Source organism: Ixodes scapularis, unplaced genomic scaffold, assembly GCF_016920785.2.
Source record: "Ixodes scapularis isolate PalLabHiFi unplaced genomic scaffold, ASM1692078v2 PGA_scaffold10__122_contigs__length_95168666, whole genome shotgun sequence".
NCBI classification, from domain to species: Eukaryota; Metazoa; Arthropoda; class Arachnida; order Ixodida; family Ixodidae; genus Ixodes; species Ixodes scapularis.
The window spans coordinates 47,088,591-47,111,672 of record NW_024609836.1 but is presented as its reverse complement, the minus strand read 5'-3'; the positions used below and the strand labels follow the sequence as shown (position 1 = coordinate 47,111,672).

The 23,082-nt window shown below is 46.5% G+C and overlaps 1 protein-coding gene and 1 pseudogene across 1 annotated transcript; both read right to left on the bottom strand.

Moving 5' to 3' along the window:
• Window positions 1-10,805: 10,805 nt before the first annotated feature.
• Window positions 10,806-15,744, bottom strand: LOC120843114 (the record flags this gene model as incomplete). Its single annotated transcript, XM_040214347.3, is given in 3 exon segments — window positions 10,806-11,135; window positions 11,633-11,961; window positions 15,666-15,744. Coding segments are annotated over 3 exon segments (684 nt in total), but the record flags the coding sequence as incomplete, so codon positions are not given.
• A 1,724-nt stretch (window positions 15,745-17,468) lies between these two features.
• LOC120838804 overlaps window positions 17,469-23,082 on the bottom strand; it is a 48,660-nt pseudogene continuing 43,046 nt past the window's right edge.

The window sequence follows — 23,082 nt, the reverse complement described above, 5'->3', positions numbered from 1 at the left end:
CAGATACTGATCTCGTGGTTATGGGCTGCCATGTTGGGGCACTGTCAGCTGCGCAACCGCGGTCGCTATCGTGCTCACTTGGACTTGTAGTGCCTTGATGGCCTCCATCATTTCTTCTTTGGTCTGCTGCAGGTTTTTGACAACGTCCATGGATGTCGCTTCTAGCCTATCTGCTCGGGCCTCTACTTTGTTGAGCCTCTCTTTCTGTTCGAGAGCCAGTTTAGCTTTGACTGCAAAAGTTGACGCCGCTTGGGACGCCGAGGCAGTTTCGATTCGCCTCTTGGGATTCTGGGCATCTTGCTGATCTTTTGAGGCCTGTCTTTTGAGAACGTTCGTGGATTCTACTTCCATAACTGCGCCCTCGGAAGGGGTGAGGGAGCGGCACGTGTTGTTAGTGGTTGTTGCGCTTTCACCGGGGTGTTGGGTTTGTGTGAGACTCGCGATTTTATTGCCTAGCACACTGATCTGGGACTGCATTCGTTCTATTACAATGACTTGCTCCCTCACTTGATTACGAAGGGCCAGCTTCTCCGGATCTTCCTGCCACTTGATGGCCCTTTCTCCTGGCTTGGTCCAGGGGTTTTTGGGGTCTCGCCTTTTGCTGGACGATCGTTGTTGGTCCTTTTGACGGTCCCTCGATTGGCTGCTCCGTGTCGCCGACTTGCTTCTGCTTCGCAGTAGTGGTGGGAAGGACGATGATGCTTCCCTCTTGTCACCTCGGGTCAGGGTCTCGTGTTGCCGGTTTCTGTCTCTCGACTGATGCTTAAAGTTCTGCCCGATGTTTAGGCCAGGGTTGCTGAGCGGGTTGGGTCTCTGGGAGGCTTGCTGCTTGGCGAATCTGAACTTGCAGTTGCTGCTCCCAGTTTTGTGCGCCCTTGCGCAGATGATGCAGACTGGGGCGCAGGTTGTTGGTTGTCCCTCCTGTGGTGGTGGGTGCTCTTCTCCACACCTGAAGCAGAGGTTTCGTCTTTTTTGTGGGCAGACGTCTTGTCTGTGCCCTGTCTTGCGGCAGTTGAAACAGGCCTCCACTCGGTTGAGAAGGAGGACCACTTTATGTCTTGTGCCGGGGTATCTGAGGAGCCGGGGGAGCTCCGTTCCGGCTACCGTAATCATGATGTGGTTAGTTTTCCCGTAACGTCTTGCCGACGTGACGATCCAGTCGGGGTTGTAGGAGTTGTAGTTCTGGACTAACTGCTCGTCTGTTTCGCCACAATACTCGTTGTGGATCAGCCCTTTTACCGAAAGATCGGGGGCAGGCGCGTACGCTTTGATGGGGCATTTCCTTCCTTCAATCACGAACTCTTGTAGGTTGAGGTTCGCGTTCGCACGTTTCTCACTGGGCGTGCTGATTGTGAAAGTACGGTTGACCGGGTGTTTCTGTAGAATATCTTCTGAATGGGTGTTGCCGTCGGTAATGTTGGCGGCTAGGCGAAGCGCTTCGAGCAATAGCGCTCCGCCATGTGCAGGAAGGTCTAGGGCAGACTGTGGCCTAATGACAATCTTGTAATGATCTGCCGGCAGTCTCGGGATCGGGGGTCTTCTTCTTCTAGGGGGAGGCCTAGACCTCTTAGCGGTAGAGTCGAAGGGCTTGCCTTTGTTGTTCATGCATTCATGGCTGCCGGCGGTAGCTGCGGCTTCGTATCCCATGCCGGGTGCAGCGACGACGGCACTGCCTGACGCCGAGCCTTCGTCTTCTTTGCTGGCACCGGGGCGGCGGAATCGTTTCTGGTTCTTGAGTGCCGTGGAAATCCACGTTCCATCGTTCAATTCTCTGTCTGTGATCGGTTCACCTTCAACGGTGATTTCCATGTTGCATGCGTATCAGCTCCTTCTATGGAGCCGACGTCGTTGGGGGAGCGGCGGCCTTGCGACCGTACTCGGACTAGGCTTATTAGGCCTAGCGCCAGAAAAATTTGGACGACACAAAGAACGCTAAAAAATAGGTCTTCGGGCACTTGCGCGCACACATCAGTAGTCGTCGGGGTCCGGGCGAGATCTTGATGGCGTTGGTAATGGTTTGGGCAACCAGTATCAAGAACAGAGCGCAAACTCCAGCGGAGAGCATCGAAAAACCTTGCGCGCAGAATTTTAAATAAATCTCTCGCCGTCAATAGGAGAATGCTGCGAACCTCGGACGAGAACGGTCGTCTTCTCCGGGCTCCGTAAACCCTGGAGAGCTGAACGTGATCCTAGCGTAAACATCGCCTCGCTCCGTCGGCCCGCTGCGGCACGTCCGCCGAGAGATCGGCTCTCTCGAGGGAGGAGGCCTAGCCGCACGATTTAGCGGTTGGGCCTAGGAACGACATCGGCCATGGAGGTTGTTGTAGCCGGGGAAGACCTCCTCCCAGAGCAATACGACGAGTCCTGGACGGTCATCCGAAGGCGCCAGCGGGTCCTAGACGCGGCCAGCCAGCCCGCCTCGACTCCACCACCATCGCCAGCGACCTCGACAACCGCAGGTTCAGCGACAAAGAGCAGCACCGGACTGGCCCCGGCGCGAGGACGACCCAGGCATCGGGCTCCACCGGCTGAACGCATCCCGGAGGACCACGTCAAAGTAGTGCTTCGCCCCAGAGGTGGGTTAAATCTCAGCACCGTCTCACCCACTACATTAGCCGACTGCATCACTCAGGCGGCACAGCTTACATCTGACTCAAGGGACAGAATCCTCGTATTTGCAAAGGCCAACTACCTACTTGTCAGCACCCCGGATGAAGAGCGCGCAAGGAAACTGTGCTCAGTCACCGCAATAATGGTCAAAGGCAAGCAATACGAATTCGCCGCGCACGTTTCGGCCCCGGCTAACACCACTGCGGGAATTATATTCAACATCCCTGAGGAGGACTCCCAAGCCGAAATCAACCAAGTGCTGATCAGGTCCAACCCTGACCTGCCTATACTCGCAGCAAAGCGTCTCGGAGAAACCAACGCAGTTCAAATCCTATTCAACGGACCAAAAGTACCCTTGTGGGTTCGCTACCGGCCAGCCACTTACCGGTGTACCCCGTATCGACAGAAGACCGAAGCATGTACCAAGTGCTGGCAAAAGGGACATCGACAGGATGTCTGCCCTCATCAGATCATCAGGTGTGCCAACTGCGGCCTAGAAAACCCCAAAAATGACCATCCATGCACGCCTCGCTGCGTGGTATGCGGCGGGCCACACCTCATGGGAACGCCGGAATGCCCGAAGAGATTCCAACCCCGCCGCAGGCAACCGTCGCAAGCAGCCCCACAGTCGACCTCTGCCTGGGCGAGGGGTCCTCCAGGCAGTGAAAAACCGCCTCCCAACACCGACGACACCAAGCACTGGCCCGCCCTCTCAGACAGAGGCAGATCGGCGAGTAAGTCACCGGCAGGAGAAAGGCGAACAACGAGGTCCCCCTCTATCAACCGGGGCAGAACACCGTCCACCGACAGAACGAGGTCATCAGACGGACCGGCAAGATACACCAGGAGACCGAGCTCCAGGCACCGTCCCAAGGCGCGGGACACCTCTAAAATGGTAAGCTTCGGGGTAGAGGTCAACCACACTCAATCCTCCCATACCCACCCGCCCCACGCACCACCCCCCTCCCAAATCCCACAAGAGGTAGCGGCAGAGCTCGCTAAGTTCAGAGCTGAGATGGCGGCGCTTCAGAGAGAGAATCAAAACCTCCTTAGGGAACTTAAGGCCTCTAGACACGAGATACAGGCAATGAGACAAGAAAATCAGAACCTTAAGGCTAGCATGCACACGCAAGCCCCCGTCGCGCCCCCAGCCTCAAAAAAGAGGGCCGCGACAACACAACCAGAGGATGAAGACACTATTCCTGACACCTCTCGATCCAACGGGGAGCCCGACAGCAAATACTCCAAGATGGAGCAGGACATCTTCTTGATCAGGGAAGGATGCGTTAACCTGGAGGCAAACATTGACAACAAAATTGCCAACGCGATACAAACCGCGATGCAAAGCTCGCTTAGTGGCCTCCTGAAAGAATTTGAAAGCAGAGTGGCAAAGGCGTACAGGGATGCGATACGCGGCTCTAGATCAAGGAACGCCTCCCCTGGAGCTCCCCAGCATGAACTCACGCACCCCACCCCAACGTATCCAACCACCTACACGGCGGACCCCGCACTAGATACCCCGCACTCTCTAGAACAACCGCACCATGGCACATACTAATCACAAAGGAGTCACAGTTTGGCAGTGGAACTGCAGAGGTTACAAACGGAAACGAGCGAATCTGCAGCTTTTAGTACAAAACGCCGAATCTCCCCCGGATATAATCGCACTCCAGGAAGTAGAAACTCAGGTCAAGTTACCGGGCTATAAAGCCTACCAAGGGAAAGAAAATGGCAAGACCGCCGTCCTGGTGCACAGAAACATCCCCGCGTCGCGGCACCAATTCGACAGTATAGACATCCCTCATGATTTAGTAACAGTCTATCCCCCGAAGCGAGGTGGGACTAAGGTATGTGTCTTAAACGTATACAGCTCACCAAATAATCAGGGCAGGACGCACCGATTCAACCAGCTATTCTCGCTCGCAAGAAAAGAAGCGGGCCCACACGCTCTCTTAATAGTTGGAGACTTTAATGCCGCGCACACTGCGTGGGGCTACCAGAGCTGCAGTCCCAAGGGCAGAGACCTCTGGCTACAGATACAATCACACCACCTCACATTAGAGACCAATCCAACAGCACCCACACGCATAGGCAACAGTGTTCAAAGAGACACAACACCAGATCTCACCCTCTCATCACGCATCAGCCGGCTCACGAGCACGGTCACTGAACACAGCCTAGGCAGTGATCATCTCATCATAAGCACAACACTCTCCCCCAACATGAGGCTTACTCGCACCCCCAGGCAAAGCACCCTGGTTGAATGGGAAAGCTTCAGAGCAGTCAGAGTCCAACGCAACAGAAAACAGAAGCAGACACGAACAGATCGACGATATCATTCAGTGGACTAATCAGCTGCTGAGGGATGTCAGAGGAGCCACCAAAGAGCTAGACCCGAGCATTCCATCGGAAACGGTAGACTCCCACCTACAACATCTATGGGAAGCCTACAGTAGCATTCTAAAAAGATGGAGGAAGAACAAACACAACCGTAAACTGAAAACCAAACTGTCCCAGTTGGAGAGACAAATCAGCTCACACGCGAGTTCCCTGGTGCGAGACCAATGGGGACAGATCTGCGATCAAATGCGCGGTAACCTTGGGCTGAAAAAAACCTGGATCCTCTTACGACACCTCCTTGATCCGGATCAAGGCAAATCGGAACAAAAGAATCGCATGACTAAACTTGTACAAAATTTCCCAGGCTCGGATCAAGATTTGCTCGATCAAGCTACCCAAAAATACCTACCGACCGGGCCCCAAAATGCACTCCCTCCCTACCCTGGGCAGCAAAACACCAACATGGACCGAGAAATCGCGGAGGCGGAGGTGAGGTCGGCAATATCCAAGCTGAAACCCAACTCGGCGCCAGGACCGGACGGAATAACCAACCGCACCCTCCGCAACCTTGATGACTCATCCATTACAGACATCACCGACTACATCAACACATGCTGGAGAGAGGGGAGGATTCCCGAGTCATGGAAACACGCAAAAGTTATTCTAATCCCCAAGCCAGGGAATCCCCTCACCCTAGAACACCTAAGACCTATTTCTCTGACATCCTGTTTAGGTAAACTAATGGAACACATAATCCTGGATAGGCTGACCAACCACATGAATGACGCAGACCTGTTCCCACACACCATGGTTGGCTTCAGGGCTGGGCTATCCACGCAGGACATATTATTACAGCTCTCTGAACAAATAATCAAATCCACAGGTAACCTCGACACGGCAGCCATCCTGGCCCTAGACCTCACAAAGGCATTCGACAATGTCACCCATGAATCCATCCTGGGGGGTCTGGGGTCAGTAAACCCCGGAGAGAGGACGTACAACTACATCAAAGCATTCCTCTCCGAGAGAACTGCCGTAGTCAACGTTGGCGACCTCGCGTCAGACACTACCCAACTGGGCAGCAGGGGAACCCCGCAAGGGGCTGTGCTTTCGCCCATTCTCTTTAATCTGGCAGTCATCAACATCCCCAAAAGGCTAGGCCAAATTCCCCAACTCCGACACAGTCTTTATGCGGACGACATCACCCTCTGGATCGGCAGAGGGAGTGACGCCAATATAGAAGAAACACTACAACAAGGGGTTGACATAGTAGCGGAGGAAGCAGAGAGAGCAGGTCTCGCTTGTTCTCCGGCGAAATCCGAACTAATACTACTTCGGCCCTCCAACACTAGGAAACAAAACAACGCTGACATCGAACTACACATCAATGACAGGCCAATCCCAGTGGTCTCGGAGCTCAAAATCTTGGGACTGCAGATCCAGGCGAATAGGCTCAATAACAAATTTCTTGAGCGAATAGAAAGTCAGATTAATCAAACAATAGGCCTACTGAAAAGGGTGACAAATAAACATAAAGGCCTCAACGAACAGGATCGCATACGCATCCTACAGGCATTCGTCCTAAGCCGGCTAACATACTCGGCCCCATACTTACGCCTCACGCCGGCCTTCACCAATAAGGTTAATACCTTGATCCGCAAGGCCTACAAAATAGCACTGCGCCTACCGCCTAGCACTCCAACTGCCAAACTGGAAGGACTCGGTTTGCATAATCACCTGGACGAATTAATAGAAGCACATCGTGCTGCCCAACTGACTAGACTCTCCCGCACCCCCACTGGTAGGCACATACTCGCCAGCCTAAACATTGGATGTCACAAGCTCCACCAAGACAAATCCCCCATCAGGCCCAACATCCACAACAAAATTATAGCAAATCCGTTACCTCGAAACGTCCACCCCACCCACAACCTTGCTCGCAGGAAACAACGCGCCATTTCCCTGCAAAGAACCTACGGGGATAACCCGGGTGTCCTATATGTCGACGCGGCAGAATACAGGCACCATGGGGCTTTCACGGCGGCGGTGACTGACAACTTACACACCCCCATCGACGCCGTCACCGTCCTGACCACTGACCCAGAAACGGCGGAGGAGGTAGCCATAGCCCTCGCCTTCACTGTGATCCCAACCCCCTCAGTGATCATCACGGATTCTAAAACCGCCCTTCAAAATTTCGCAGCTGGCCGCATTTCCAAGCCAGCGCTCAAAATTCTTCACAGAAACCCGCCCCAGACCTCCGTCAGACTGGTCTGGACACCCGCGCACGCTGGTCTCGAGGGAAACGAGGCGGCCCATGAACAAGCCCGAGGATACACTATCCGGGCAGGGCCTAGCCTCCATCCCTATCACGGGGCTAGATCCGCCAGGGACCGTCCATCCAGCTTCCATGAAATCACCACACACTACCTCCTCTCCCGTCAGGTCTACCCGCCAGCCGACAAGTCCCTTACCCTGGAGCAGGCCCATAGTTGGCGCCAACTCCAGACGGGCACTTTTCCTAACCCCGCTATCCTCACCCACATCTTCCCCTCAATGTACCCCACCTCGGAATGCACCCTATGTGGAGACAAAGCCACTCTGCCCCACATAATATGGGCTTGCCCACAAGACCCTTTTCCCTCAATCCCATCCCATGATGAGTGGGAGACCTCGCTCCGAAGCTCCGACCCAGAGGTGTAAAGCGCCTTGGTGGAAAGGGCAAAGGAGGTCGCCGCCACAACGGCCACAACGAGGAATTCTCATATTCCGCCAATAAAAGATTTTTTTCTCTCTCTCTCTCGCCGTCAATATTGCTCTAAAAAGTTTTTTTTTTTTGCTTAAAATTTATTTTTTGACACGCATGTCCCAACCAAACTGATTAAAAAAATTGTTTTTTTCTTTTTAGCGGCCTTTCAATGCAAAGACGCTTTACATACGCCAAATTACATCCGCCATTGCTGAGTTTCTCTTGTTTTACCGAGACACCGAGCCACCAAAGACAGGCGTTGACGAGTCCGCAGAAAGACCAATGATGGGGGGAAGGACACGGTAGAATCTAAAATGGCAATGACCTGGCCTGCTATGTTAATGACGAAGTGAAGTGAACGGAATAAGAGGAAACAAAAACTGAAGGTCGGTTATGGCGGCGCCCATGAACAGCTGCTGCAAAGCGTCCATAGCCTTCGGAAATATGGAAAAGCGATTTTACGATTTTTTAGGTAGATACGGTAGATTCGCTTTGGCTAGGCACACATTGCTTGGGTTTGGAAATAAATCAATTTTTGTTATATTTTCTCCTTCAAAATAAAGCGCGTCCAGTCAAGGTGGACTTGGCACCGCTGTATAAGCAGCATCGGCGAATGTGTCTTTCATATTGCGGGAGACTGTACATCTCGTGCTAATGTCACCCTAGGTTCCTGGTCTGGCTCGCGCTGGCATGCACCACATATGTGAGGAGCGTATCTCTTTGCGAGCACGTACGGAGGCCCACTCTTCGTTTTTGTGCTTCCTGAATGTATCGATTTCTTTCTCCGATAAGTCGAAAAGCACAACGCTTCTTGTCATTGTTTTAATTTTTTTGTGAACGAAGTCCTTTGACGGCCGTACGTATCAGGGAGCCGTCCTGCGAACGAAAATTGTGTATAGTGGCGAGGTGCTTCAAGCCTTACAAGCTCTGAATTGCACAAACGGATCTGTGAAACCCCGGTCTGGCTACATAAAGAGCTCGTTCCGCTTTCTCCGCCCTTTGTGCCCTGGGTTTACACACCGGAGCTTTACACACCGGATAATGGAACATCCTCTGCACCGCTAACGATCGGACTAAGGAATGTCAGCTGCCATCATTACAAATTTAAGAACATACAATATGCAACCAAACAGGAGTGTTTTCAATAAAAAAGAAAAAAATTACCCCCTGCCTTTTAACAGAAAAATAAGCAGTTATAATCTTTGAAGTGAAGCCGACCTGCGGAAACTGCAGTTGGCCGTTCCGAGAACGTGGGTGCGCTTTCAATCACTTCTAAAAAAAAATACAAAAAAAAAAAAAAAGGGAAATCGCATCAAGCCAATTGAAAGCTAATATGATCGGCAGCAATAATAAAAAAATTGAACAAAATAAAAAAAATGGGATTTTTCGATAAAGCGTGCTCAAAATATCGATAAATTTAATTTTGGACGAAATTTCAGATATTATATAAAATATTCCGTGAAAATAAGCTAAACTTAATTACGCCCGTCGATAGCCTATGCATGGGCGTACCAACATGGGGGGGGGGGTTGCAAGGGGGCGCTTGCTTCTCCAGTTCTCAGAGTGGGGGGGGGGGGGGGGCAAGGCATGTGCTTTGCCCCCCCCCCCCTTCCCCCCCCCCCCAGCTGCCACTGGGCAGGGCAAACACTGGCCGGTGGCGCCCAAGGAATACCAAGGGCACTGCCCCGGGGGGGGGGGGGGGTCTTGTTCCCCCCCCCCCCCCACACACACACACACACACTCAAAGACAAGTTGGTACGCCACTGAGCCCACGTATAGGACTATGCCCGCATAGTATTTGGTAAGCGACAATATAATACCTTATGAGTTCCAAGGCTCTGAATATGCCACCGGATTGTCAAAGAGACGATGTTTGGCATTTTTACCTCAATAAAACAAAAAAAAATACTAAAGCTTTTTTTTTTTTTTTTTTTTTTAGCTGAAAATAGTCGGCATGATATACAAGCACACAAAAAATTACTGTCGAGTTTTGTATGCTTTCTGTATTCATATAGTGTACAGAACTGAGTAGAAAAATCAGAGTAAAAAAAAAAATCTTCACCCTGCTCCACTTAATATATATATATATATATATATATATATATATATATATATATATATATATATATATATATATAAAATGAAAAAAAACTTTTTTTTTTTTTTTCAGAAATGCTTTGACAAGCGTGATTGATTTCAAATGAAACCACCAGGCACAATTTCGTGCACGGCTCTTCACGAAATATTAGTCATGGTAAGTCTGTGTCTTCAGACATCGCAGTATTTCCTCTTGTGCTCAAGCTTTCTTTTTCGAGAAGGCGCAGCAGCGCTCTCAGAAGCTTCCACTTGGCTGATCTCTTCCTCCATAGTTTGCACGGGGGCGATGAAAACAGATAAATAATTGATTTTGCCGAAAAAAAAGTTATTTGAGTGTTCCTCAGTGTTTTCATACGGTCTCACCAAACCGCCAAACGGCTGGTGGTAATAACCTAAATGGAGCCAAAGCCGCTAAAATCCGATGTTATCTCGAAATAAAATCATAATTGGCCTATAAAATTCCAGATATATATATGGCGCCCAAAATTCCTCTCACACTAGCATGATTTCCCTTATTACCACATAGACCTGAGTATTACCTTAATCTAGGAAATTTCCCTTGGGTTGGCCAGCTCTGTGTTGCCCCTCTTTTTTATTTTTATTTGTTCATACTTGCCACGACCAATGGGGGGTTGTCTGTCAACATCCGCGGACGGATTTTTTCCCAGATCTTAGCGCATAACAGCTTCGCTGTAAAAGTTAGTCTCTTGACAAAATTTACGCTTCGTGTTTCTTCCTTGTACCGACAGCCATTGTTTTCGGTATACGTGAGAGATACGTGCTTCGAGCGAGTGCCGCGCCATTATTCGCTCCGTTCATTTCAGTGCTGCGCCGCCATTTGCTTCCAAAAGACGCGCAAGGAACGGGCCACGTGCTTTGGCGGATTCGACGCTATTTATACTTGCAAGTTAAACACATCGAGGTGTCTTAGGGAAAGGTCCATTGCAAGAAACTAAAGTATATGCTGGCGAGTCGTTAATCTATCTCGGGGTTTCGATTATGAGGATTTTTAATATTCTTTGGGGCGATGATCGGCGAAGAAGGGAGACTATGTAGAAAGCCGTCACTCGAGCAGCTTGATGAGCAACAGGATGAGCTTGAGGCGCCCCAGCGGCGCGTACTGGCCGTCCACGTTGAACTCGGTGGCCTGGTTGGCGAGCGCCGGCACGTCCGGGAAGCAGCGCTCGAAGGCCTCCAGCTCGGGCAGGGCCTCGTCCTGGTTGCGCGGGAAGGCCACGGCGATCGTGTTGGCCGTCGTGCCGAAGCTATCGCGCAGGGACCGCATGAAAGGCATCAGCCGCGCGCTGTGCATCGTGCAGAACAGCGCCGCCGACGTCACCTGCGTGCAGGCAGAGGGCGACGTCGGCAAAGGGGGGCATGGCCGCGGACACTCGCGAGAAAGTCACGCGAGTGGCTCTCTTTACGGCACCTCGAGGCATCGAGACATCACAGCTAGAACAGCCAGCCAGCCAGGGAGCCATACGCAACTTCGGAGAAAACGTACTGCCATCCCAACACCACGGTAGACCATAAAGAGAAATGTCGCGAGCTCGCCGAGCGCGCCCATGGAAACCCAATCCAGGCAACCTCGACCCATGACCCAATCCTATGACCCCTACATTTATAGGACCTTTACGCACAAACAGAGAACCAATACACTCAAAGGGCTGAGAGAAAACGGACCTTTACGGAAGGTTTATATGAGCTATAGTGGATTCCACGTGAAGTCACAGTGCCATAGTGGTGGTCATTCCTGCTTGTTCTTGCCGAGCGAAAAAAAGAACAAATTTGTGGTGCGAAATGGATACTGCAGATACTCTCGTCTAGCGCGCTTGCCTGAATGGTGCGCTTGGTGGAGGCCTCGGTAAAGTAGGAGGTGACGGCGTGTCCCTCCAGGCCGGCCTCGGTCACGTGCAGCGCCTGGAACATGAGCACGCCTGGCAGCACGTTGTGGAAAACAGCGCCGCCGTCCGTGGACGCCGGGAACTGCCGTGCCGCTTCGCCCGACCGCAGGGCCCCCGGGGCCGCGTCGGCACGGAAGAGGAACTCGCCGAAGATGCCCTCGTGGGTCACGTCCTCGGTGCAGTCCAGCGGACGGATCAGCTCCAGCTTGAAGTAGATGATCACGGAGTCGGCTGGCAGGAGGTCGCGGAGGGACTCGACCACTGACAGGGCGATGGGGAAGACGATCTTAGGTAGATCACCGGACGATCGTTGTACGCAGACTGAGATTTTGGCTATATAGTCTGTTGCAGGCTGAAAATTCCAGAAAAAGCCCCTCCTTTAAAGCTTGTCTGCTTGCGTGGTTTCGTTTTCTCCACTCGTCTTCTCCCCAGCGTTCGTTCTACCGAAGCGGACAGTGTGGAAGTAGCTTGTCCGGCTATTCTTAACGGACTAGAACGGCAGGGAGGTCCTCCAGTTGTCCAAGCGCGAGCTTGTGTATACACCAACGCGCTGTTTACAAGCCCGCCTGCGTTTGCCCACACCATTACACCGCGCGTGCACAGAAACCGCGTAAGGCGAGGCGTCTCTGCGCATGCGCCGACACCAGCCACCGCAGCGGCGTCACGTCGAAGCCGCTTGTTGGTCAATAATCTTTATGCGCCGGGAAATTGAGGGAGAGGAGGAAACGAGGGGACGTCAGAACGCCGAGCTCTGCTTCGAAGGATATTAGTGGGTAGACGCAAAGCCTTTGTCTCCACTGCACTCGTCGAACACGTTCGGAAGCGACCTATTTCCTTGCTCAGTATTTGCAGTAAAATTTTGGAACATATTGTATTTAAACACATATCGGCATATCTGGAGCAAAATAGTTTTTTTACTAAGGCTCAACATGGTTTCCGACAAAAAGTGTCTACCATCACCCAACTGACCGAAACGGTGCACGAGTTCGCGTCGGTAATTAATACTCGAGGGCAAACTGACGTTGTATACTTGGACTTTTCAAAAGCGTTCGACCGCGTTCCACATGAGAAGCTACTAACGAAATTGGCGGTTGTCTTAAATAATACTAATATTTTGAGGTGGCTAGAAAGTTATTCGACTATGAGACAACAATTTGTACAATTTGATAGCGCGTGTTCCGGTACTGCACACGTTACGTCTGGTGTGCCACAAGGATCAGTTCTCGGGCCTTTATTGTTCTTAATATTTGTTAATGATATTGTTTGTAAAATTCCAGTCAAAATAAGATTGTTTGCAGATGATTGTGTTGTTTTTAAAGAAATCAAAAGTCTCGGAGACTGTGAAGTATTAAATCCCTCACTAGAAAGATTGTCTATGGTGTGCCGATTGGCAAATGTCGTTGAATTTATCAAAGACTGTTTGTATGTCTATTACTCGTAAGAAAAGTCCTTTACTTTTTAATTATTCTATTGGTAACTATAGCCTTCTTAGAGTTTGCCCATATAAGTATCTGGGTTTGACTATAACACACACATGTTAGTAACATATGTAGTAGAGCAATGAGTAAGTTGGGTTTTCTTCGCAGGTATATGAAGCATGGCTCCCGTGAGACAAAGTTATTATTATATAAAACTCTGGTTAGGCCAATGTTAGAATATGCTAGTGTCATCTGGGATCCCCACACATCATGTTGTATTTCAGAACTCGAGAAAATTCAGAGATTAGCGGTGCGTTTTGTGTACAATATGTATTCCTCTTATGTGTCCCCCACAAAACTTTGTGCTGAGGCGGGCCTGGAAACCCTACAGGAAAGAAGGAGAATGAATCGTTTAAAATTCCTCTACCTTATCGTTAACGACGAGCTTGGAATAGACAAAGATGATTACATTACATTTTTTTTGCCCCAGGTCTACTAGGCATTTTCACAGCAGAACAATAAAGCCATATAGTTATAAAAATGACGCATTTAAATACTCCTTCTTTCCTCGAACAATTATTGATTGGAATAGTTTGCCACCTGATGTCGTAAATACTACTAACTTCTTATATGTTTGTTCCAAGTTATTGCAGCAAGTGTAAACTGTGTGATATTATGTTTCATCCACTCCTGTAACAACCTCGGAAGAGGTTAACAGTATTAATAAAGAAAGAAAGAAAGAAACCAAAGTGCAGTGGAGACAAAGGCACCTAGCGTTACGGCCACCCACTAACCCTTCCAACCACAGCTCGGCGTTCTGACGTCAACTCGCGCTTTCGTCTCCTCCTCTCCCTCATTTTCTCGGCGGTGTCTCGTGACCCTCGAGCGTGCACACGCAGCCAGAGTACGATGGAAGGCAGCGAATGCGTGCTGGAGCTGCTGGAGGCCGTGCACCAGAAAAAGATCGCTCTGACCGTTTTCAGCCTGCCAGTTACTAGAGGGCAGCATAAGCAGCCCCCCAAAGTGTAGCATGAAAGTGTAACACGTAGTTTCCCCGCTAAATTTAGCAAAGAAACGCTTCCTGTTAATCTAACACAATTGGTTATAAATATAAATGTACCAATCGTAGTGAACAAATGCCTGTGAATGCGTTGTTCTGCATATTTAGTTGTCTTACCTCACATCATGTGCACCAGAGCTTTACCATATCGATCAAGCACCCAACGACAGTATTGATGAATGCACTCACCCCGTTCCACTTTAGCGGAGCGAACGCTGGGGAGAAGACCACCCCTCTCTAGCGTTCGCTCTGCGAAAGTGGAAAGAGGCGAGAGGAGCTTCCCTTGAACTATAGTCCAGAAATATGTCTGTCCGTTCGTCCGTGCATTTGCTCGCTAAATTTAGCGGGGAATCGGTTCCATGGTGCCACGTCACGTGAACACGTAGTCGTAGAGTGACGTCACTCGATGGTGTCACGTAATAACATGACGTGACGTCGCGTCCTGTCAGGGAACATCAAAAGGGAGTTTTCGTAGATCGTTTTCGCCGTCCCGCAACGCTCTCCGCCACCCGCCACGATGCCGGAGCTCTGCAGTCAAGGGCACCGGCGTGCAGGCGCAGTAGCGGCTTCTTCATTGCGGAGGGCTTAGAGGAGGGGAAAACGCTACCTCCCTATTGTTTGATTTTTCCGCCAAATATAGCAAAGAAAAATAGGGAGTTTTGGTAGATCGTTTCTTTCGTCCCGCAGCGCTCTCCGCAACCCGCTGCGAGATACGAAACTTTGCCGTCAAGGCCAACGGCGCGCAGGCGCACTAGCGGCGTCAATAGGGAGTTTTCGTAGACCGCGTTGCCCCCTCCGCTAAGCGTTCCGCAACGAAAAAGTTGCAACTGCGCCTGCGCGCCGATAGCCTTGACTGTGGAGTTCCCGCTATCGTAGCGGGTTGCGGAAGGCCTTGCGGGACGGCGAAAACGATCTACGAAAACTCCCTTTTCTTGCTGAGAGCCTAGCGGACCAGAGAAAACTATCTACGAAAAATCCCTAATAGGGAGTTTCCGTAAACCGGAACGAAGAAGCCGCAACGAAGAAGCCGCTACTGCACCGGCGCGCCGATGGCCTTGACTGTAGAGTTCCGGCGGGTATCGTAGCGGGTTGCGGAGAGCGTTGCGGGACGGCGAAAACTATCTGCGAAAACTCCCTAATATAGAATTTTCGTAGATCGTTTCTTCCGTCCCGCAACGGCTCTCCGGAACGTACGAGATCCGGAACTCTGCAGTCAAAGATATGCACACTAGCGGCGTCTACGTTGCGAAAAGCGTAGCAGAGATAGGGAAAATGGTCTACGAAAACTTCATGTTGTTCACACTCCGAAACGACTGTTTAATGTATTCTAGGCGAATTTAAACGAACGCTTGACAGAATTTTGGATAGAAATGTTGCTGGTAACCTTTCGAGCAGTGAAACGTTACCTGCTCCACGTAATTGTTGTTGATGTCAGTAGCTGGGCATATCCGCGGAACGGCCGCCACGTTGCCTACCCATGCACTCACCCCTCTTGTCCTCGTTGAGGTCGGCGTGGTGCGAGAGGAACACCAGAGTGGGGCGCATGCCCGCCATGCGCGCCAGGTTACGATACCGGCAGAACTTGGCGCAGAAGAGGTCCACGCACACGTGCAGGTTGTCTAGGCTCGAGGCCGCCGGCACCCGCTCCGAGTCCTGCACATTTGGGACAAATCACCGTAGCTGAAGAGCCATCCCATTCCTGTACGGTGAACGTCACTCCCCATCGCATAGCTGCGCACTTCCCGAAGGTCACGGGAAACTACACACTGACTTTGGCATATTGGTCGATTCACGCCTGAACTTTAACTATCATGTTTCAAAGGTTATTAATGATTCTTAGCGCATCCTGGGCATAACTGCACGCATTGCCCGTGACTTCCGAAATTACACATACTGAACCTTTTTCGGGCTTTGGAATTCTATCACGGTTGGACTTTTGTTCCACGGTATGGAATTCTTTGGGTGTCAGTCAGGCGCTCAGGTTGGAGTGCATACAGAGACGACTTGTGAGTATTGTCTACGATCGCCACATTGGACAGAGTGTTTTTTATGATTATGTGGTTCTTTTGGGCACTCTTGGTCTTTCACCTTTTTCAAATAGGCGACTAGTTCGCGACATGGTGTTTTTATGTAAGTTGTTCAATTCTGTTTTTGATTCCCCAATGTTATTAAGTAGAATTTCAATTCATGCCCCCCACCGACAAAAATAGGTCTACTCCTTTTTTGGTAGCTATCTTACCTAGAGTCCAGTATTCTCACGCACGAGTTTTTTAACCCTCACGTGGACATTTTTATACCTTTTAAAAAGTTCAGGAATAGTATAGTGGTCAGGATTGCCGTGAAGTTGGTTTAGTTCAGTGCTGTTTTATTAGGTCAAGTTTAACCATAAAAAAAGGCCCCTAAAGCTGTTTGGGAAACACAATAAAGCTCTGATTGATTGATTGATTGATTGAATCTTATTTTGTTGACTTTCTGATAGGTGCACAATGTGTAGAATATACACTTATATCAGAAATAAATATTATATTTCGGTAAACATCATTTCACTATCAGATAGAGTTACATAGTTTTCCATCACACTTGCAAATCACATACATTATGTACCTTGTAGCCAGAGCACTTCGGAATATGTACCCACATGAGAGATCTGTGAGCATTTTCAAATGCATTCGTAGGCATATTTGTAACATCAAAACAGAATATTGGATATAGACTTGCAAATGTTCGTTTTGTTACTACTTTCCCGGTACTACGTCTGCAGTCTTAAATCTGGCTTCTAAAAACGCATTATAAGCATCGTCAATAACAAAATTGCTTGGTGTGAAGTCACAATGAATTGGAAAGAATCTATGAAGGAATTATTTCTACATTTCTAGTTTCCAAGTTGAAATTATCAAAGCACATGTTGTTTCCAGATGAAGAATTTATTCTAGAAATGTTTTGAAAAAATATAAATACATTTTGGTTTATATAATATTTTTGGAAAATCTATGATGTGCTCTGCATAATCAAATTCAATTGTTCTAGTGGTTTTAAAACTTTTCCATTCGTATGATACGATCTCATTACTCTTTTATTGTTCGGTTAAGAGGGTTCGAGTTTCCAAATTTGGTGTTGTTTGGAATCTTCCTCAATAGACTGTCAAGTAGAACTTGGTAAATTTCTACAGTGCTAATTAACGTGTCTGTGTAATCATTTTTAGTTAGTGTTAGCTTAAATGTCATTTCTTGGTATACTTTATCAATTTCAAAAATAAAACTATATTAGATCTTTGATCTTAACGGACAATTCTACAATCTTTGAGTTTTTGGTGACATCATATCTCTTGGCAAATCATTTGTTTTATCCTGTTTTTTTTTAACACCAGTAACAGTCTTCTGGGCCTCTTCGATGACCTTATAACTGTTTAGTTCATGTGTTTCAGACGTATCTGGATACCAAACTCGGACGTGACTGTAGACCTTGAAAAATCATCTGAGTAAGTGATTAACTTTTGGATCGTTGAACTGGTTCCAGGAAAAAAAAGATTATTAGATTACATTATCATTAACAGTTCTAATTTCTAAAAATACATTCGCACCAATATTATAAACAAATGTAACAATATCAGCATCACTGAGATTCGTGTCATCACTTTTAACAATTTTTAGTCTGCATTGAAGTACACTTTTGGAAAACCTAAGGGCTTCCCTGGCTGTTCGAACACAAGCGTTCTACTTCGTTTTGAGATTTTGTAGAATCATTTGAATTTCTAACAATTTCAGAGTCATGACGTTCATCAGTTGGAAAAAAACTTTCGATTGTTTGCCCATTCCTTTGATTATTAGTAACCCCCTCCGCGTAAAAGTTCATATGTTTTTGTACATCCTATTTTGCTATTGGAATAACCTGTTCTTCTAAGCCGTACATTTCTTTAGCTTTCATTTGTTTTGGATTATTTAAGGCATTTTTCAACTAGTTTGGATGCTGCATTTTGTAATTCCGGTTTAACCTCTGCAGATGTATCTTTAGCAAATGAAAACATTTTAGGTTTCGCACGATGAAACAATGACTTACCAGATGATGCTAAAAGCCTTGCATGGAGTTGTAATAAGTTCGTTAAAAATAAATGTTATGGCATATCAAAGTAGACATTAATTGAATGCTTACGAAAGTGCTGACGAGAATTCGTAAGTGAAATCATTCATTATAGAAAGTTTGTACAGAGGTTCACAAGAAATATCTAACGTAATGAAACATTTTTCTTTGTTAAAATCAACTATTGTTTTGATCTGTAGTTCTTAAAGAAAACTCCATGATCTCACCATACTATATCTCAAACTTCAATGGGTTTGGGCTGAATACTAGCCATGAATTGGGTTCTTTGTTTCGAAGAAACGTGTGAAGTAAATCATTTTTCATCGTAATTTCATTATCATCTGAAGAAACATCTCTAAACTACAATGAATAAATATTGTCCTGACATCTCTTGCAACATTTGCTGAAAAATCCCTGATTACTTCAGTTTCTTCCTTTTCATTTCCATCTAGTGATTGTTTGATAGGCAATTTCAAGTATTTAACTATTTGATAATTCAGAGAATCACAATCATTATTACCATCGTCAGTGGTTCTATGTTTTGCTTCCCCTGTATCTTAAATGTACACTCAAATATTATTTTTGAATTTTGCAGATTTATTATGCCATGTGTAAGGGATCACACTTTCTTTCACTGCAATAAACAGTTTTCTTTTTGGATCTAACCTCTGTATCTCATGAAATGTTACACTACTTTTACAATTTATAAGATTTTTATTAATTAGAATATCCTTCATTTATTAGACAAAAATATTTTATCATATATAATCGTCTACGCTGGTCTTATTATTTTTTTTAATATTTTATGAAATATTTATTTTAGAACATGATTAGTTTACAAGTTCCTTGGAAATGTTCCACCTCTTTTATCTTCAATATTAACATATGGTTATTTTATAAGATCATAGACACTTGTATAAATACCCTTTCTAACGATTTTTCCCTCATTACCTATAATGTTTATCAGTCCATCTTAGTATTTTCTAAGGAATTCTATTTTTCCATAACAACATATTGTACTTCTAATTAATCTTTTCCAGTTTATTAACATTTTTTTAATTTCCCTGCTTAGTTTTTTTACTTATGATTGTGATATACTTGTATATTCACCTAATTTTTCTGCAAGTTAATACATATCATCAACTATTCATTCAAGATATTTTCCAAACGAGGCAGTTCAAGTTCTCTATAAAAATTCTGACCAAAAATTTCACTGATTTATTGATTACGATTTACTAGAGTGGATGTAGTAAGGGCTGCAAAAATGTTTCGAAAACCGGGATTTATGATTACAAAGCAAATACCTCCGACTTATATAACAATGTCAACATTTATGACGTTTCGTCTCTCATGCGGGAGACATCATCAGTGCAGCCTAGGAACAACCCGACTAGCTACCAGCAACCAACACTACGGATTAAGAGAAAGTCAAAGCAAGCGTTTGGTTGCTGGTAGCTAGTCGGGTTGTTCCTAGGCTGCACTGAAGATGTCTCCCGCATGGGAGATGAAACGTCTACTCATAAATGGTTGACATTGTTATATAAGTCGGAGGTATTTGCTTTGTGAGTAGTGGCTTGTAAACTCGACACTGTGCAAGGTCAAATGTCTTTGCACGCTGATCTCTTATCGCCTGTCTGATATTTAAGTTTTTTTTTTGTAGCAGGCTCTAAGACTAATTCCATATCATTTCTTAGTGATTCTTTCGCCATCTTTATTGGCTTTCTCATTTTTATAGTGTCCCTTAACATGTTGACATACTTTACTGGATCCATTTATATAGCCACATTTTTTCTAGACGAATCATTTTAAGTAGACTTAAAATATTTCACTATACTAAATGAAAGATTAGAGTTTATATCAGAACCAAATATATCAATGGGAATGTACTAGTATGGTTATTTATAAATTTAGCATATGGTCCATGTGGTTCTGGCAAAACAAAGTATGTTTTTTTTTTTAATTTACGATTTGACTATTTACAACGGGCTGTATGTGTATGCGTAATGTTAAGTAAACAGAAATATGAATTTCTTCAGATTACTTATAAGTTGAGTGCAAAGACAGATGAAGAAGTAGCTTTCTTTACTGATGATGAAAAATATTGCCACTCGCGTCGCCGAGCGAGCGGGTGCGTGGCCGAGTGGTTACCGCGCTAGACTTTCGTGTGGAGGCCCAGGGTTCGATTCGTGGGAGTTACGCGTCTTTTATCTATTCTTTCAGTTTAATGTTCTGGTAAATTCGAGAACCCTGTTGGCTTGTACGACATCAAATGTTCTAAGCGCTGAACCTTCTACGCCGATTATGCCAAAAGCCAACGCGTGCACATAAGGGGCTCCGCGTGGCGAGCCGCAGTCAGTTTCGCCACAGCGCTCGATCCCGCTGTTTCGCCGACATCGCTCCTGCGACACTAACCTAATTCTCTTTTGTTTTGGGCAAAGTCCGCCCCATTAAACGTTCAGTTTCTTCAGTTATTCGCCGCCTCATCATTTGTCGTTCGTAACAATATAATAGAAGTTAATGATTTGGATGAATCTAAACGAAATCTTATAGTTATTCATAATTTCGGAAATACTCGGGATAAAAACATTTCGGGAAAAAGATTCAGATTTGTTTACAATGTCAAGAAAGAAGAATTGCTCGATCATATTTATCTCTCATGATTTACATAGTATTTCACCGGTATTAAAGAGTAATTGTGACTATATCAATTTGTTTGGATTTAAAGATGATAGGAATATGACAACATTTAAAAATAAATTTGCATTAGAGAATTTCAAAGTATTCACACCCCTTAACACAACATAAATATAATTACAGGAATTAGAGGAGATCTGGGGATTAGATTTCAATTAGATGATCAGGGGAATTATAATATAAAAGAGAAAAAGTTGGTAAATGTTAAGAATCTCATTTAAAACCTTGATGTTGTTAATCTTATCTCCTTGTAAAATTAAAATAAGATTAACAATGAAAATATAAGGATTTAAAAGAAAACCATGAACAACTTAAAAAGGCATTGAAAATAAATTTAAGAAATTAAAAGAAAGTCACGAAAAATGAAAAGGAAACCATGAAGCAGGTGTATAGCATACAAGATAAATTTTAGCCAACCTCTAAAAAATGCTTTTGAACCAGTTGAGGGGGATCTCGTTGGCAAAGATATAGGATTTAAACAACATGGTTTATATCATACCAAACCTGTATTTCCGAAAGACAAAAAAAAAAAGACAGAACGAACTTGTTTGATAAGTTGGTAGTTTGTTGGTTACAGGAAGATATATTAAGCCAATCCAGCAAATTTATTGAATTATCGTTTACAAGCCTCTTTGTTAATAATGATCAAATTTCTTTTAAGACAAAGGGTGAAAACATCACACTCAGTATATTATATTAGACAAACTTCGGCCTTTTAGCAAATAATGTCCATATGCCAATGAACTTATTCCATCTTCTAAGAGAACTCTTATCATCTTGAAAGGTTAAGGCTTTCTCTGCTACTGTCTCTGTGTACATTTTATAATTTTTGAACTTACCCCATTTTGGTTTATGACTACATCTCTTTTATCTTCTAACTGTGAGCCGGCTTCACTTGGAGAAAGGATTTAAGGTGCCGTTTGGCGCAGCTTCAAAGCTGATGACGTCGGCTCGCACCATGGGATACTCAATGCTTTCGCATTAAGGATAAATCCGGGCGATGCTCGAGGATAGAAATGCTAAGAAAGCACCACTGTAGTCGAAGGAAACAAAGACCACGGTACGAGCGTTTCTGCTGTCTTGAGGGTGCCGCCACAACATCGCCGCACGAGCAGATGGATCTTCCCTTCTAGGACGTGCTGGGTTATCATCGCGGCACGCGACGGGAATTCAGATAAAGATGGCGCTCAACGCGGAACGAAGAGCTTCCATCACGCCGACCACGTCAATGATCACCACCGACGAGATGTTTTTCAGCAGGAATCGCGACACAGCGCAGGCGCAGTCTTATCTTTCTCTTGCTAAGTAAGTAAGTAATTCAGGTGAACCAAGACCCTTTTAGATCAGGGCGGGTACTCTGAAAGAGTGCCTCTGGTTCCATAATAAAATGAAGTGTTCACTCGATAGATGGGGCGTAGCTCCCAGCATTATAAAATTCTGTAATTTTCGTCACATCGCTAATTATTCAACAAAATGCGGATCAAAATATTCTTTAAGAAAACTTTTAAGAACCATTCGCCGGCTATAATTGTTCATGATCGCGGTGCTGGTGAGGTAGGCTCTTATCCAATAGGCGACGTGGATTTGGCTGAAGTGCCGTGGCACCGTGGATGCATCGCAATGAAAAGGCAGATAACTTTCGAAGGAAAGAAGGTGTAAGAGAGTCCGCTTTTCCTTTAAAAGTTCTATAGCGAAATGTTTTTTTCTCTATTTTTGTGTTTTGGTTTTCTTTTCACACCTTTTACGACGTGCAGTGGATGAATTTCGATTTAAAAATTGTTTCATGGTCCCTTTAAGCTGAGACTAGAAGGCTCCGCCTTCAGCTTGAGCTTTCTGCCCTTGCTAACACAAGTGTGAACGTGCAGGCACGCGCAACCAGAGCACTGCAGAAGCCGCTTGCTGAAGTTAGACGATGCACCCGACGGCCTTCGTTCCGTGCCTTGCGAGCACAGGTTGGAACCCGAGCTCCAAGATACAAAGCTGCTGCATTTTCTGTCACATATGGAGGTCAGCGCGAGGGGCAGATCGGACACAAATGCCGCGTCAGCGTTCGGCTGGAACTTCTGACCGATTGAGCGCGAGTTCTCACTGATCAAACATGTTCTCACTGACCTGGCATATACCAAAGGACTG